The following is a 13,201-nucleotide window of genomic DNA, read 5'->3' on the forward strand; positions in this document are numbered from 1 at the left end:
AAATGGTCCCAAAGGAGTTGACAACTCCTGTGAGGTTTTCAAACGGTTAATGAAATTTTCACAAATTGAGTTTCCGAAACAAATGAACAGTTTAGTTTATTTTTTATTTTGATCCAACTGTGAGCTTGGTTATCATTAATTGGAATTGTTGATTTTGTATGGCTCATTGATCATTATCCGTTTACCATTATTTGGAAATACATTTAGATATTTTTAAAACAAGTGACACGGGTTTAAAAATTTTGAAGAAAAAGCAACACGAAATAAGAACTCTTTTATCCCAAAGTAAAAATAAGCCGATTGTTCAAAAAATATACGTTTTTTGATGGTGCATCCCCGCACAACACTATCCCCGAATCCCCGAATTTGAGCACCTTTTTTAAGCCGGAGAGAAGTGATAGAACGGTACCAACGATCACCATTATGCCCAAAAAAAAAAACACACAGCCATCATCGAGTCATTGACAAAAATAATTTCCTGAAAGAGGTCCGAAGAATTAAGCCCATGGATGAACTGTATCATATTACTGAGATATAGTAATACAGAATGTACCGAAAGAAAGATGGTATAATAGTAACTATCTCGGTTCAGTATAAGTAGTCTTTTATGCAATACAAAACTGGGGACCTTAACCGAAAACAACAGAGCAAGGGCCACCAAATGCAAAAACACTTTCCAAAGAAGAATCACTCCTCTCAGATTAATGGAGATTGAAGTTGAAGTAAAGCACATAAGCTGAAGAAACATTATGACAAAGAATTGAAGACTACACTGTCAAAGTGTCAACCACCACCGACGCATCTTCGTCCCCATACTTGCTGCTCGTACTCGTAGGTTCCACAACTCTCAGATTTGATGAGTTCCCACATCTCGGCGATAATATCTTGGTTCCCCAACTACTAATAGGTCTAGATTTTTGACAAGTTATAGAACACTAAGGCCGTATAAATGTTTATGAGAACTACTTTCAAGCTTTGGTTTCACCTGATGGAACAAGTTGGTTCCCCTCAGATATTGGACTATCCGCTGCTTTAAAATGCTTTTTCGCCAACTGCTCCAATTCTTTTCCCGGAAACACTTCTCCTTGCAAAGATGGAGCTATATTCTTCACATGTAACCAAGTCAGTTGCCAAAAACTGTCCCCACTGATGTCGTCACCCGGTGCAAGAATCCCCTTCGTCTTCATTACAAGCAAAGTGTTCTTCAAAAGCTCAGGGACTAGTTCATGGATCTTCTCGCTCCGTTTCCCTCTGAATTTCAGTTTCATGTATCTCTCCATGCAATTAAGAACCCCCACCCACAATTTGCAGAAAGATTCAGATTTTGAGAGATTTTGAAGGAATTGTAAAAATGCTTTGGACAGGAGTTTCATAGACAGAGCGAGGGACCTCTCTATGTTTCCATAGTCTTTTGGAGAATTCTCCAGTGCAATTTCTAATAAGTCGTCAAGTAATTTTAATATCACCAAATCTAAACACTGCACCCACGACTCGCTTGGAAGGACGACCTCATTCACTCCGGTTAAGCACCGCTGCAAGGACAAAATCGCATGGTTTCTCACCTCCTCTCTTGGATCCAAACACACCTTCCTGAGTCCGAGTACCAACCTCATCCACATCTCCCCTAAATCCTCGGACAATTTCTTAGCCTCCTCCATAGAAGCTTCCTTGGTCTTAAAAGACCATTTTACTAGACAGACAACGGACCCCGCCATCAAATCCAAGGATTTGACAGACCTTTCGACATGCCCAACTCGAGATTCAGCAAACTGCCGAGCCGCGTTCACACAAAGAACATAATTAGCCGGCAAAAGGTAGGCACCATCAGCCATAACAAACGAAAGTGTCTCAAACCCTAATTCAGATGCTTCGGGATGTCGGGCGGTGATAGAGAGCAAGGAAGTAATCGTGCGCCACCCTACGTGTGATCTTATCTGCATCGCGTTTCCTTTCACGAGGTGCATGACTTCCTGAGTGATGTGTTCACAATACGCATCAGCGACGCGAGCGTCTAGTTTCAAAATCAGTTGCAAAGACTTGAGAAGCTCATCGGTTAGAGTTTCCTTATAAGGAAGAAGCCGCTGACATATTCGGAGGAGTCCAAACACAGCTTTTTCTGCCAGAGAACAAGGCACTAGGGTTGAGTGGACAACATTAGCTATATGGTCATAAACACCTTGCCAAAGAAGCGTAAACCTATCCCTGTTATTCAGTGTGATTCCAATAAGCAACTCCAGACAAAAGACGGCAATTTCTTCCTCTTCGGCGGAGTTAGTCCGTTTACGATCTCGCCCAGCAGCCAAGACGATTGCCCTAGAAAGATGTACTAGGGAATCAGCTTGCAAAAACTTACTTTCAGTAAATATGCTGTCGATGTGGCAACTTTGAATTATCTGGAGAATGTTCTGATGAGCTGCAAGTTGTTCTTCAGACGGTTGTGGCATGGGGTCCTCAGTATCAAGATACAAGAGTTGGCTGAACCGTCCGATCAGACCCGATGACTTCCTAGAAGGCACTGTTGCTGGGATACGAGATGGTGGTGTGGAACTCGTAGCGGGCCCCCCTCGATCCGAGTCAGAAGAGGGTTTTGGATCATCGACTCCATCGCTGGCAACACGGGGGAGAAACCCCAGCCTGTGCAAGCTTAAAACACAATCCACGATGTTTTTCCAACCAGATCGGATAAGGTCACCGTACCTATTTGCTATGTTGAAAACTGCTACTGTCGCCATTCTAGCTTTAGTGTCATCGCCAAAAGCAGGAACAAATTCTTCGACAGATAAAGGATGTAAGAGGGTTGTGAACTTACAAAGAGATACAACCACATCATCTAAAACCTGGTCAAGGTGGTGATAAGCCGAAATTTTTGCAATGGACAAGAATCCTTCAATGCATGTTTCTAACACATCTTCCCGCTCAACGTGATCAAAAACTACAGAAATAGCAGCAATTGTAGGACCAGATATGATAGCAAATGTGTCGTAGTCAAGGCGTGCTCCAAAATCACAGCTGACAAATGGAGCAGCTGGTTTGGAATCGTGCATTAGACCAATCCAATGGCTTCTTGTCATGATTGGAAAGCCAGAACCCTGATCAGGGGTCAGGCGTATCTCAGTCTGACATACGGAGTGGTAAAGTTCAGAAAGGTACTCTCGCGGCAGATCATTGCCCCCATTTATGCGCCGATTGTTGCGGATAAAATCTTCCTCAGTCATCTTCTTTTTGATCTGTGCATTGTGTTGATCTGTGTTTAGCAGTATGAGAGAATACGACAACACGAACGCAGCATCTTTATCCGCTAGAATGTGCGGCGATTGCTCGTAATACCGCTCTGCAAATGCCTCTAGCACCCTATGTATCTTCTGTGATTCCCCAGGTAATCGAAAAGTTTCCAAGAAAACGCGCAACGCAGTGTCCAAATTCATTTCTTGAAAATTGAACAATCCAACAAATTCATGAAGCACTTCGATACAAAATTCATCATGGTTTCCCAAGAAATCTCCAACAAGATTCTTATCCAATCCCGTTGTGTACCTAAAGAAGTAGGCTACACTTTTCTTGTCAAGCTTATCAGGCAACAAATGCATCCTCTGTAGGAACTCAAAACCCTTCTTCGGATCCCTGTTAAAGTGATCCACTCCAACCATCAACTTTCTCTTTATCTGCTTCCTTTCACGTTGAAATGCAACCCACTGATTAGGGTCATCACGGTTTTCGCATTTTACCGTCCAAAATGGCTTATATTCCTCATGATCCAGTGGAGCTATTTCTGGAGCAGGAAAATCGTTTTCCACCCGTTCAGCCATACCTTGAATCATTGCGATCAAACCATCCAAAGCAAGTACATGAATGGCAGATAGAGGGCCATTCACTGGAAATGCACTTTTTGACAAAAGGTTGGCAATGTCTTCAAACACATTGGTGCATGATATATCACAATCAAAGTTGGCATACATCTCAGCCACGAATTCTTGCTGCCTACAAAGGTCAACAAGAGTCTCCATAGCAACCTCCTGTAGTTGGGATGATGCTCCATGCTTGCTTTTTGCAATTCTTACAAGAACAGAAGAGAAGAAAGCTTCAAGTTGTAGTTTCAGCTTGGAACGCAGATGGTAATACAAGTTAAAACCAATGCTACATACAGTTGAAAGGATCAGCGGACTCATTGACAACGCAAACTGCATCAGATTATTAAAAAGTTCGTCCTTTATCAAGTCCAGTAACTTGGGGTGTTGCCCAATGCATGATCCACCCAACTCAATGGCGGAATTGATTAAACCTAACGCAAATAGAGGAACATCTTCATCATAAGCTATAGGATTGGACCTTGGACCAATTTCAACGCGCTCCATGACATTCAAAAGAGAACATAGGAAGTGAAATATCTCCACCATACACGAGATCCCATACGGCTCCATTAATACATGCCCTCCACTTTGAGAAGCCTCCTTCACCTCGCCAACCTCAGTTGCATCCAATGAAACATTTGAAGCAACCCCAACCACAGGTGAACCTTTATTTACCGAACTGCCACTGCCATTATTTAGTTGTTTATTTTCATGAGTGTGATCCACATCTGATGCACCCACCTAACAAGAAACACAAGTCTCCATAAATAAATAAAGAAAGCAAAATAGGATGCTAGTCATGAACTAATGATACTAATTATCTCCTTGTGCCACGTAGGTCAACTTACGAAATAATTAGATCAAGTAAAAATGGTGAGATTCGGCGAGAACCCTAATCCTTTGCTTTCTCACCATCCAAAAGGGGCTGTAAAGCTCAGGAGAAAATGCCACAAATGAATATAACTAAGAATGGGTTATTACCTCCTCCTTAATGTACAAGCTGCCTCCCTGAGTTGGTGCATGTTCTCCACCGTCAATATCAGGCAGGCGGGAAAAAATGTGCCGAATCAGTTCATGCATTGTGTGACGTGCTATCCTCTGCAACAATTCACTTTTAGAGCTTGCTTGATGTACTACACGAAAGCAAGTATTTATGATGTTGCATACGTGCTGGTTACTCAACTTAACCGATGACTTATTTTTCATACAAGCCAAGAGAACCTGAAGTATTTTCATGAGTACCACTTCTTCAGAGGCAGGATCAGTCACCTCAAACCGGCAGCGTGTCACAGCATCAACTATCAGATGCAAAGCATCATCGACATTCACATAATCTGTATCAAGTATGTCAAGAGTCAAGATTTTGTATACAGAAGACAAAGCCACACCAGTGATCGGTGCACCAGTTTCATCAGATTGGATGACATCCAAGAAAGGCTGGAGGTACAGGATTGAACTTATAGTGTCCCACCGGTTCTGCCATGAGAAAATTTGCTTCCGCAGTTTCTTAAAGGACTGGACAAGAGAGTGCTCTATGTGATCATCTTCTTCTATATAGCGAACTCCCCATCTTACATTTCTCCTCATCACTGCCAACACTGCCCCTATTTCGGAATTGACCATACATGCTAAACCACCTCTGGATGGCCTTACAGAACAGTTCTTGGGCTCTCCCATAAATGCATTGCCTACAGACTGCTGATTTGGGCACCCCATAATTGCCCCAGCTTCTTAATACACTCCAAGAGACATCAAAATCGTACAACCAGCTACTATATGGTGCCAAATCATACCCTGCAGATTACGAAAAGAAAAAAGTAAGCGCAACAGGTATTGTACGTGGATTCATGAAAAGAGTCGTATTGAGAACACTAAACAAGCTTGACCATCAACTGATAATTGATAAATGGTGCCATTTTTATCTATAACTACCATACTGATCACCCTATGAAAACGCCACCAGTGAAAGGATTACTAAACCAAAAGGGTTAACTTGGGTAAATAATGAATTTGTGGTATGCAAGTTTTTTGCAAGGTATCACTAGTTACCCAACTAGCAACTAGCACATCGTGTGGGTCACCCTAATTGTAGTATTGTAACACATTCAGTGGTTCCAAATGCATTAAAGTCCTATAATGCACCACTTGAGGGCCGCCTAAGCTATTTTTTAAAAATTAGAACCATCTAATAGAGCTATATTACTAATTTTATATACTTGAGGGCCCCGTTTTTATATGATAGAGCTATATACTATTATACTTTATACTAATTTTTCAAATCCATAGAACAAATCAATTTGTGGCTAAGTGGTTTGTTTTTTAGGACTAGGTTCTCCATTCGTGCAAGGCACGAATGCCATGCCCGTCGAAGGGAAGAAGTTATGTTTGAGGGCACTATTTTTTTTGGGTTTTAACTGCATAGTTGGAACTGTAAGAAGTAGTTGGTAATGGCTACGAAGGCACAATACATGCATTGATCAAAACAAATATTAGTACTTGCATAAACCTGACAACTATAGTAGGTCTTCTAAAGTTGTACATATAAACCTATAATCTGCACTTTGCATATGCGAGACATGTAATCCTTTTGCTTATTATGTGACTAAGTAGTTGAGTAAATGTTTCCTAAAACCCCATAGAAGGCGATCAGACAAACAAATGTAGTGGAAAACAACATAGGGTCAAAAGGGGGAGAAGGTTGTGAATGGTGGTGGCCTTGAATCATGAGATTATGAACTACAATGGTAATGATATCAATTCAATACAAGAATTTCATATGCCATTTTAAATGTGAGGATTGCATGAATTAGTGCATGTATAGTTCCATAGCACTATGGTCTAACCATCGATACATAATGCTTACATTGAAGGCGGTTGCAAGAGTCAAAGCATCGAAACCAGAAAGCACAGACACGAGATTCGTTCCTCGACCGATGACGACAAACTACACAAATCAAAAGGGTACAAAACTAACATAAACGAATTCTCCAAACGTTGGCATAGACATGTTATGAAATAAAAATCGGGAAGACAATGTTAGCATCCAAAAAATCAGCAAATGATTTTCTTACAGCAGTCATGAAAGGACTTTTAAAGTAGGTGGAAGCTGCCCCATTCGAAGCCATCATACTTGTCAATACTGGAAATGATATGGAGCCTTTGGGCCCCCTTAACGATTTTCTCATATTGACTGGCCTTCTAGACTTCTGCATATTTAATATTGCTTTCTAACTCTTCTAAAATTACTTCTTGGAAATATACTAACAAAACCCAAATTGCACGCCACAAAATGTACTTAGGGAAAAATTGAACCCCATCGCATGTAAACCCCCGATTAAACCACGCGGAGAGTCTTCTCCAGGGACCGCAACAGCAGCCCCTGGTTGCATTTTCATAAAACAAGTATAGCCTCTCGCCGATTTTCTTTCCTAATACAAAGAAAAGCAAATTGGTTTCATAGAGTCACATATAAGGGTAGCGTATACTGAAAAAAAATCCATGCTTTATCATCAATCGCTAAAGCATGGATTTTCTAGCATTACGATTTACAGCTTCTAAGAGCTATGCATTTCAAGCGCAACAGGTATTGTACGTGGATTCATGAAAAGAGTCGTATTGAGAACACTAAACAAGCTTGACCATCAACTGATAATTGATAAATGGTGCCATTTTTATCTATAACTACCATACTGATCACTCTATGAAAATGCCACCAGTGAAAGGATTACTAAACCAAAAGGGTTAACTTGGGTAAATAATGAATTTGTGGTGTGCAAGTTTTTTGAAAGGTATCACTAGTTACCCAACTGGCAACTAGCACATCATGTGGGTCACCCTAATTGTAGTATTGTACATACTGCATTAGCATAAGCTTGTTTCTATATTCAATTCTCAAACTACTCAAACTAGTTAACCAACCATTTGAATCAACACATAGCTTTGCTTCTTCTCTCCCATCTGTCACTAAAACAAATATGAACTGTGCAACAGTTGTCCCATTACAGTAATAACGCATGACTATTATTCAAAGAGACCCAGTCTAGTATATATTAACATTCCTGTCTTTACTTATGAAGCAAAAAAATCTACCAAACAAGTGCATGACTAATAGACATCTGGTTAAGTCCCCTTAGTAAAACGCAGTAAATTGATTGCCAACAGTTGGAGCAACAAGAGTATCCAGGGTGATATGAAGCTCTATTGGCAGGTCCGTATTTACGAATACGAGTTTTCTCTCGTTTTAGGTAGATCCTATTTACCAAAGGGGATAAAAACCAGCAACATAATCCATATACAAACTACCCGATTATAGTGGTTTACCTTTCCTTTTGTGTCCTGGTTCCTTTTTACATCCTGATTTGCAAAAAAACAAGACAAACCCAGCCGCACAAACAATAAAGAAACCGAAACAATCCCCTTCTATTTTTCTTTGAACAGGAAAGATAACACAAGGGTAAACGTAATTCATCTAACAGTCTACGGCCACAGTGGAGATGAAGGAGAATCCATTATATGCACTAAGGATTAGAATGCTCATCTCTCAAGTCTTGTGCAACCTCCTTCTACTACTTCCTCTATTTCAATTTTACAAAAACCCTACTAAAAGCAATAACGGTATAACCTGTGTGCGTCCAAAACTGTAATGTATGCACTATCGGATCGGCTCCCTATAGTAACTCGTATATCACTCTAATGCAACCCACTTCACAACCATCCTCCGTGCTGATGTGAAGCAAAATTGGGCAAGAAAATAGTTTGATGATTAAAAAAATCCAAAGTCACATAACCCGCGTGCGTGAGCCTGAAAGCGCCTCTCAAAAACATCTCAAACTACGAGGGCGTACCGAAGGATTAAAATACTAAGTTCAAAACCTCCTTTAATTCTCGGGAACCAAACGGGGAACAATTGAACACACTGGTTTGAGAAGCAATTAAATGGGCAACATCAACCTCAGTACAAATCCTGATTCGGATGAATAGATTGAAGAACAAAAAGTGCCAGATCTGACTTACCCGGGGCTCGATGCAACGTTGAGATGGATCAGATCAGAAACTCAACGAAGGCGACACCGGTGACCGGAAGATGATTCAGGGGATCACTTCGGCGTCAAGTGAGACGATTAGGTCAACGAACCAGCTACAAATCGAAGCAGGTAAATTGAATTGGGGAATTGCGGTGGAGTCAATCAAGGGATTTATCAGTTGAGAGCAGCAGCTGATCTGGAACGGAAATCCACCGTAGCTTTCGGAGATCCCATCAGTCGATGGTTTGCCAGGCGAGGATCTCACAGAGGTGGTGGCACGAACCGAGGTAGTGTATAGATTGGGGCCTGTTGGAATTTGTTTTTCTAACGTTTTTGTTGTGAAACTTTGGTACGTGCCAAGCACGGCCTAAAGTTAGACAAGTATTTCAAAAGGCGTACATGGGCTTTTTTCGAAAAATCTATGAGTACCGACCATTGGGGGAGAGAAAACGTACCGACGGCCGCCGGCGGGCCGTCTCCGGCCACCGGACGGCCGATCCGAGCCGTTCAAAAATTCTAAAAAATAAAACCGAGGGGGTCTACGCGGGAATCAAGGGCATCCGAGGTGTTTAGGGTGCTTGATCAAAGCACCCTTTTTTCGTGTATATATGTACACACACATATATACACGAAAAAAGGGTGCTTTGATCAAGCACCCTAAACACCTCGGATGCCCTTGATTCCCGCGTAGACCCCCTCGGTTTTATTTTTTAGAATTTTTGAACGGCTCGGATCGACCGTCCGGTGGCCGGAGACGGCCCGCCGGCGGCCGTCGGTACGTTTTCCCTCCCCGTGGTCGGTACATATAGCAACACTCGGCTTTTTTATTCTGTGCGAAAGGAAATTAGGAATCTATGGAAATAATTCCACTTAGAGCAAGTACATCAGATTAGGCAAAATTTGAGCCAAAATTGCAAGTCAACCGTGCATATTTTTCCTTTTTGCTATCCACGTCATTTTTAATATTACATCAATACTATCTATTTTACCTATTCTTTATTACAATATTAATTTTTTCATTATCTTTTCCTTTTTCTTATTTTCCTTTTACTTTTTTTCTTCTTCCCCGTTCGAATAACACATCAGAGTACTAGAGCGGCATTGGTGTGCAGCCGCCGCCGAGATCAAATGTGGATGGTTACCTGTTGGGATTGAGAGAAAAACAAACCGTCGTCTCCTTGAATTTGATGGAAACCGTTTCCTTGATCTTGATTTTGATGGTTACCTCTTGAGATGGAGAGAAAGCCATTCCCAAACCGTTTCCTCTTGAACTTGTTTTTGGGTTTTCAGAGCTTGAGGGGCAGATAACTTGTGGGTTTGTGTGTTCTTGTTAAATGAAGGGATGCACTTACCCTTTGATTTTGATGGAATGTTTCATCAGGGGAACATCAAAAACCGATGCCACTAGCATCGAGCCCTTTGAAAAACTCTGGTTTGGGAGAGGGCTCACTGTTGCACGAGAGAGAGAGAATAATATTATATGTGTAGATGGTGAACAGTTCTTAGGTAAGTTTACTGAAGAACTGTAGCCGAATTTAGTCTAGCTAACCTCAAAAGAGGCTTTTGCTATCCTGCTGCAGTGTACATTTTGGGATTTTGCCTAGGTAAAATACCAAAAATGCTATTTTACCTGCTTTGGTGTACTTGCTCTAAGAGTGTGTATTTTGTTTCTTTCAATATCTAAAAGTACCATAGCTAAAAGATATAGGATTTATAGGCAAACTAAAGATCTCCACCAAAGAAAAATATATTTATAGAAGTACGAGTGAAATAGATATATATTAAAAAATTTGAACGGCAATATATATTAAGAATGATAGTTTCTCATGACAATAAAAGCAACATGCCATAAATTAAAAAACAAACAATTAAATAGAGTCAAAATTGATTTATAGCTCGAATGACAGAGTGTCTTTACGAAAATTTTAAGATCATATTTTGAGATTTTAGCTTTGAAAAGGTATGTAAATGCAATTGGGGGTGTTCTTGCGCAGCACCGCGCTGCACACCTCCGTGTCGTTGGATCGTGCATCCGACGGCCCGGATCTCATCTCGACAATGAACAGCTCTAGATCGTTAGTTGTCGAGATGAGATCCGAGCCGTCGGATATACAATCCGACGGCTTAAAAGCGGAGCTATGCATCTCACAACATAACACCAACCCAAGTCCATTCAAATGTTTGTCTCTAATTACCTTTCGCACGACTTTGGTCAAGTTGGATTGAACAAATCGGAGAAGGTAAGAAAGATTCGTGAGTTTGCCACGTCCAAGAGAGAACAATACGGATAGTGATATGCTAGTAGAATATGAGTAAAAGTATATAAAATTCCATGTTTCATACGTGTCAGTAATATCACGTGTATAATTTATTGTGTAGTTGTAACTTGTTAAGATAAAGTGACTAAGTGTGAATTAAATGACTTAATACTCTTGGAGCATCCGAAATGAGTTTAGTATATTTGTGTGTCAAAAATATTTTTTAAAGTGTGTATTAGGATAACAATGGAACCCACAAGTGTGTGTTACTACGTTCTTTTTAACTTATATAAGACTAAAATTTATTTTAATATTTTTTGCTCTTTACTTTTTATAATTTTTTGTTTAGCTTTTCGTTGTAATTTTTGGAATTAGTCGTTCGTCTCAACGAGATGAATCGGATAAGTACTAGTATAAAGTATGGACCGATATTGAAATAATTCATATAAGATCATACTTTAGACAAATAAGACAACTATTTGATACCTTTTCAGTCTTTAGTGATTTTTTTCCCGCTTTCGATCATAATCATGTTTGGTTGAGAGTTTAGTTTAATTTAGTTTTGGTAGTGAGTGGAGAGAGAAAATAGAGTAATGATTGAAGATAGAGGTAATGATTGGAGAGAGATGGAAAGAGATGAGAAAGTAATAATTGAAAAAATAGGGTAATGATTAGAGAAAGAAATAAGGCAATGATTGAAAACAAAACAAAAACTAAAACTAAACGGTGTACTTTTTAGACTGATCCTCCCGTCGGGACAAATAGTTAATCTAAAAAATATCACGCGAATTTAAAAATACAAATAAACCCGAACAAAACACAAAAGAAAATTAAATTAAAAAGAATACATCTAGTAGTACAATTTTTGAATATGGCGGGACACCCCGCATACATATCCAGAAAAATCCAATACTAGAAGGGACAGGAAGTCGGAAGAACCAGAATATAGTGTATAGTTTTTTGTGTGCAAGTGGAAAAAAATATCCCGATATTCCGTTTGGACCGACAAAAAAGAAAAAAATATCCCCAGGCAAGGTGTCACTTTAACAAACGGACAGGTGCACGTCGGAGGGTACCACACACGTGTTACCCTCCACACACGTGTTATTCTGTCCGTAATTCGAACCGTCGAAACGTGTTTTAGACGGTCTGGATTTTAGACAAATAAAAGAGGTGAGAGAGCGGTGGAGTGAGAGAGGAGAGAGAGAATAAATCTCAACCGTTCGAAACACGTTTAAACGGTCATGGTACCCGTTCGTCACCCAAAAACCTCTCAATGCGATGAACCCCCATGCATACGTGGTCGTTGAAGGGATAAAAAAAAAAGTATAGATACGGACCAACACAAGCCAGCCTGTGCATTCGACGTGGCAAAGCATTAATGGGTTCTCTTAACAAATCACAATGATGTCGGCAGTGATTTGTTTTTTTTCATTCCCGAATCATAATCTATTATATTGTATGAGATTTAAGAAGGTGACGATTGCTTACGGAAATCGACCATATACATGAAAGTATAAAAGAGACCACCAATTGCACTCTCCTCCACTTGCTAACGTCGGTTATGATTAGGAAAAGAAATATTGGAGTGAAACAGTAGTACTATCCCAAAGAAAGTTGACCAGTTTGCATATCAACGAAATATTTTTAATTTCTAAAAAGGGTTTGAATTTTTTGGTATAAAAATTCATTTTTTAAGTATTCCATTTGCGGACTAGACAACCATCGTGGATAGAGAGAAAAAAAATTACTTTGGCCCCTTATTCTCTGAGAGAGTTTCAAGTACACCCCCTGAGCTTCATTTTGTAATATTACACCCCTTGAACTATCAAGCAAACTGAAAACTGTTAGTAACTATTTTTGTTAAATATTGTCCGTACCACAACGTGATATTTTCTCCTTTCACAACAATTTTCCCCTTTAAATGCACTTGTAATATGACCATGTTGTCCTTAGAAGCTATATACCAGCCATATAAATCCATTCTAAGGCAAAAACATCATCACATGCATTATTGCCCCTACCCCAACCCAATATGGCAACACATCTCTCTCTCTCTCTCTCTCTCTGT

The 13,201-nt window shown here is 40.1% G+C and overlaps 1 protein-coding gene across 2 annotated transcripts; it reads right to left on the reverse strand.

The window, feature by feature from the left end:
- Nucleotides 1-506: 506 nt before the first annotated feature.
- Nucleotides 507-9,223, reverse strand: LOC131335108 (ARF guanine-nucleotide exchange factor GNOM-like). 2 transcript variants are annotated; one of them, XM_058370313.1, is made up of 3 exons: nucleotides 8,862-9,223; nucleotides 4,830-5,642; nucleotides 507-4,589 (listed from the first exon to the last, which is right to left on the reverse strand). In XM_058370313.1, the coding sequence occupies exons 2-3, from the start codon at nucleotides 5,562-5,564 to the stop codon at nucleotides 969-971; spliced, it is 4,356 nt and encodes a 1,451-aa protein (XP_058226296.1). In that variant the 5' UTR covers nucleotides 5,565-5,642; nucleotides 8,862-9,223; the 3' UTR covers nucleotides 507-968. The 2 variants fall into 2 exon arrangements, with proteins under 2 accessions (XP_058226296.1, XP_058226295.1); XM_058370312.1 differs by lacking the exon at nucleotides 8,862-9,223 and adding an exon at nucleotides 6,712-6,841.
- Between the last annotated feature and the right edge of the window lie 3,978 nt (nucleotides 9,224-13,201).

This window comes from Rhododendron vialii, chromosome 8a, assembly GCF_030253575.1.
Source record: "Rhododendron vialii isolate Sample 1 chromosome 8a, ASM3025357v1".
Lineage (NCBI taxonomy): Eukaryota > Viridiplantae > Streptophyta > Magnoliopsida > Ericales > Ericaceae > Rhododendron > Rhododendron vialii.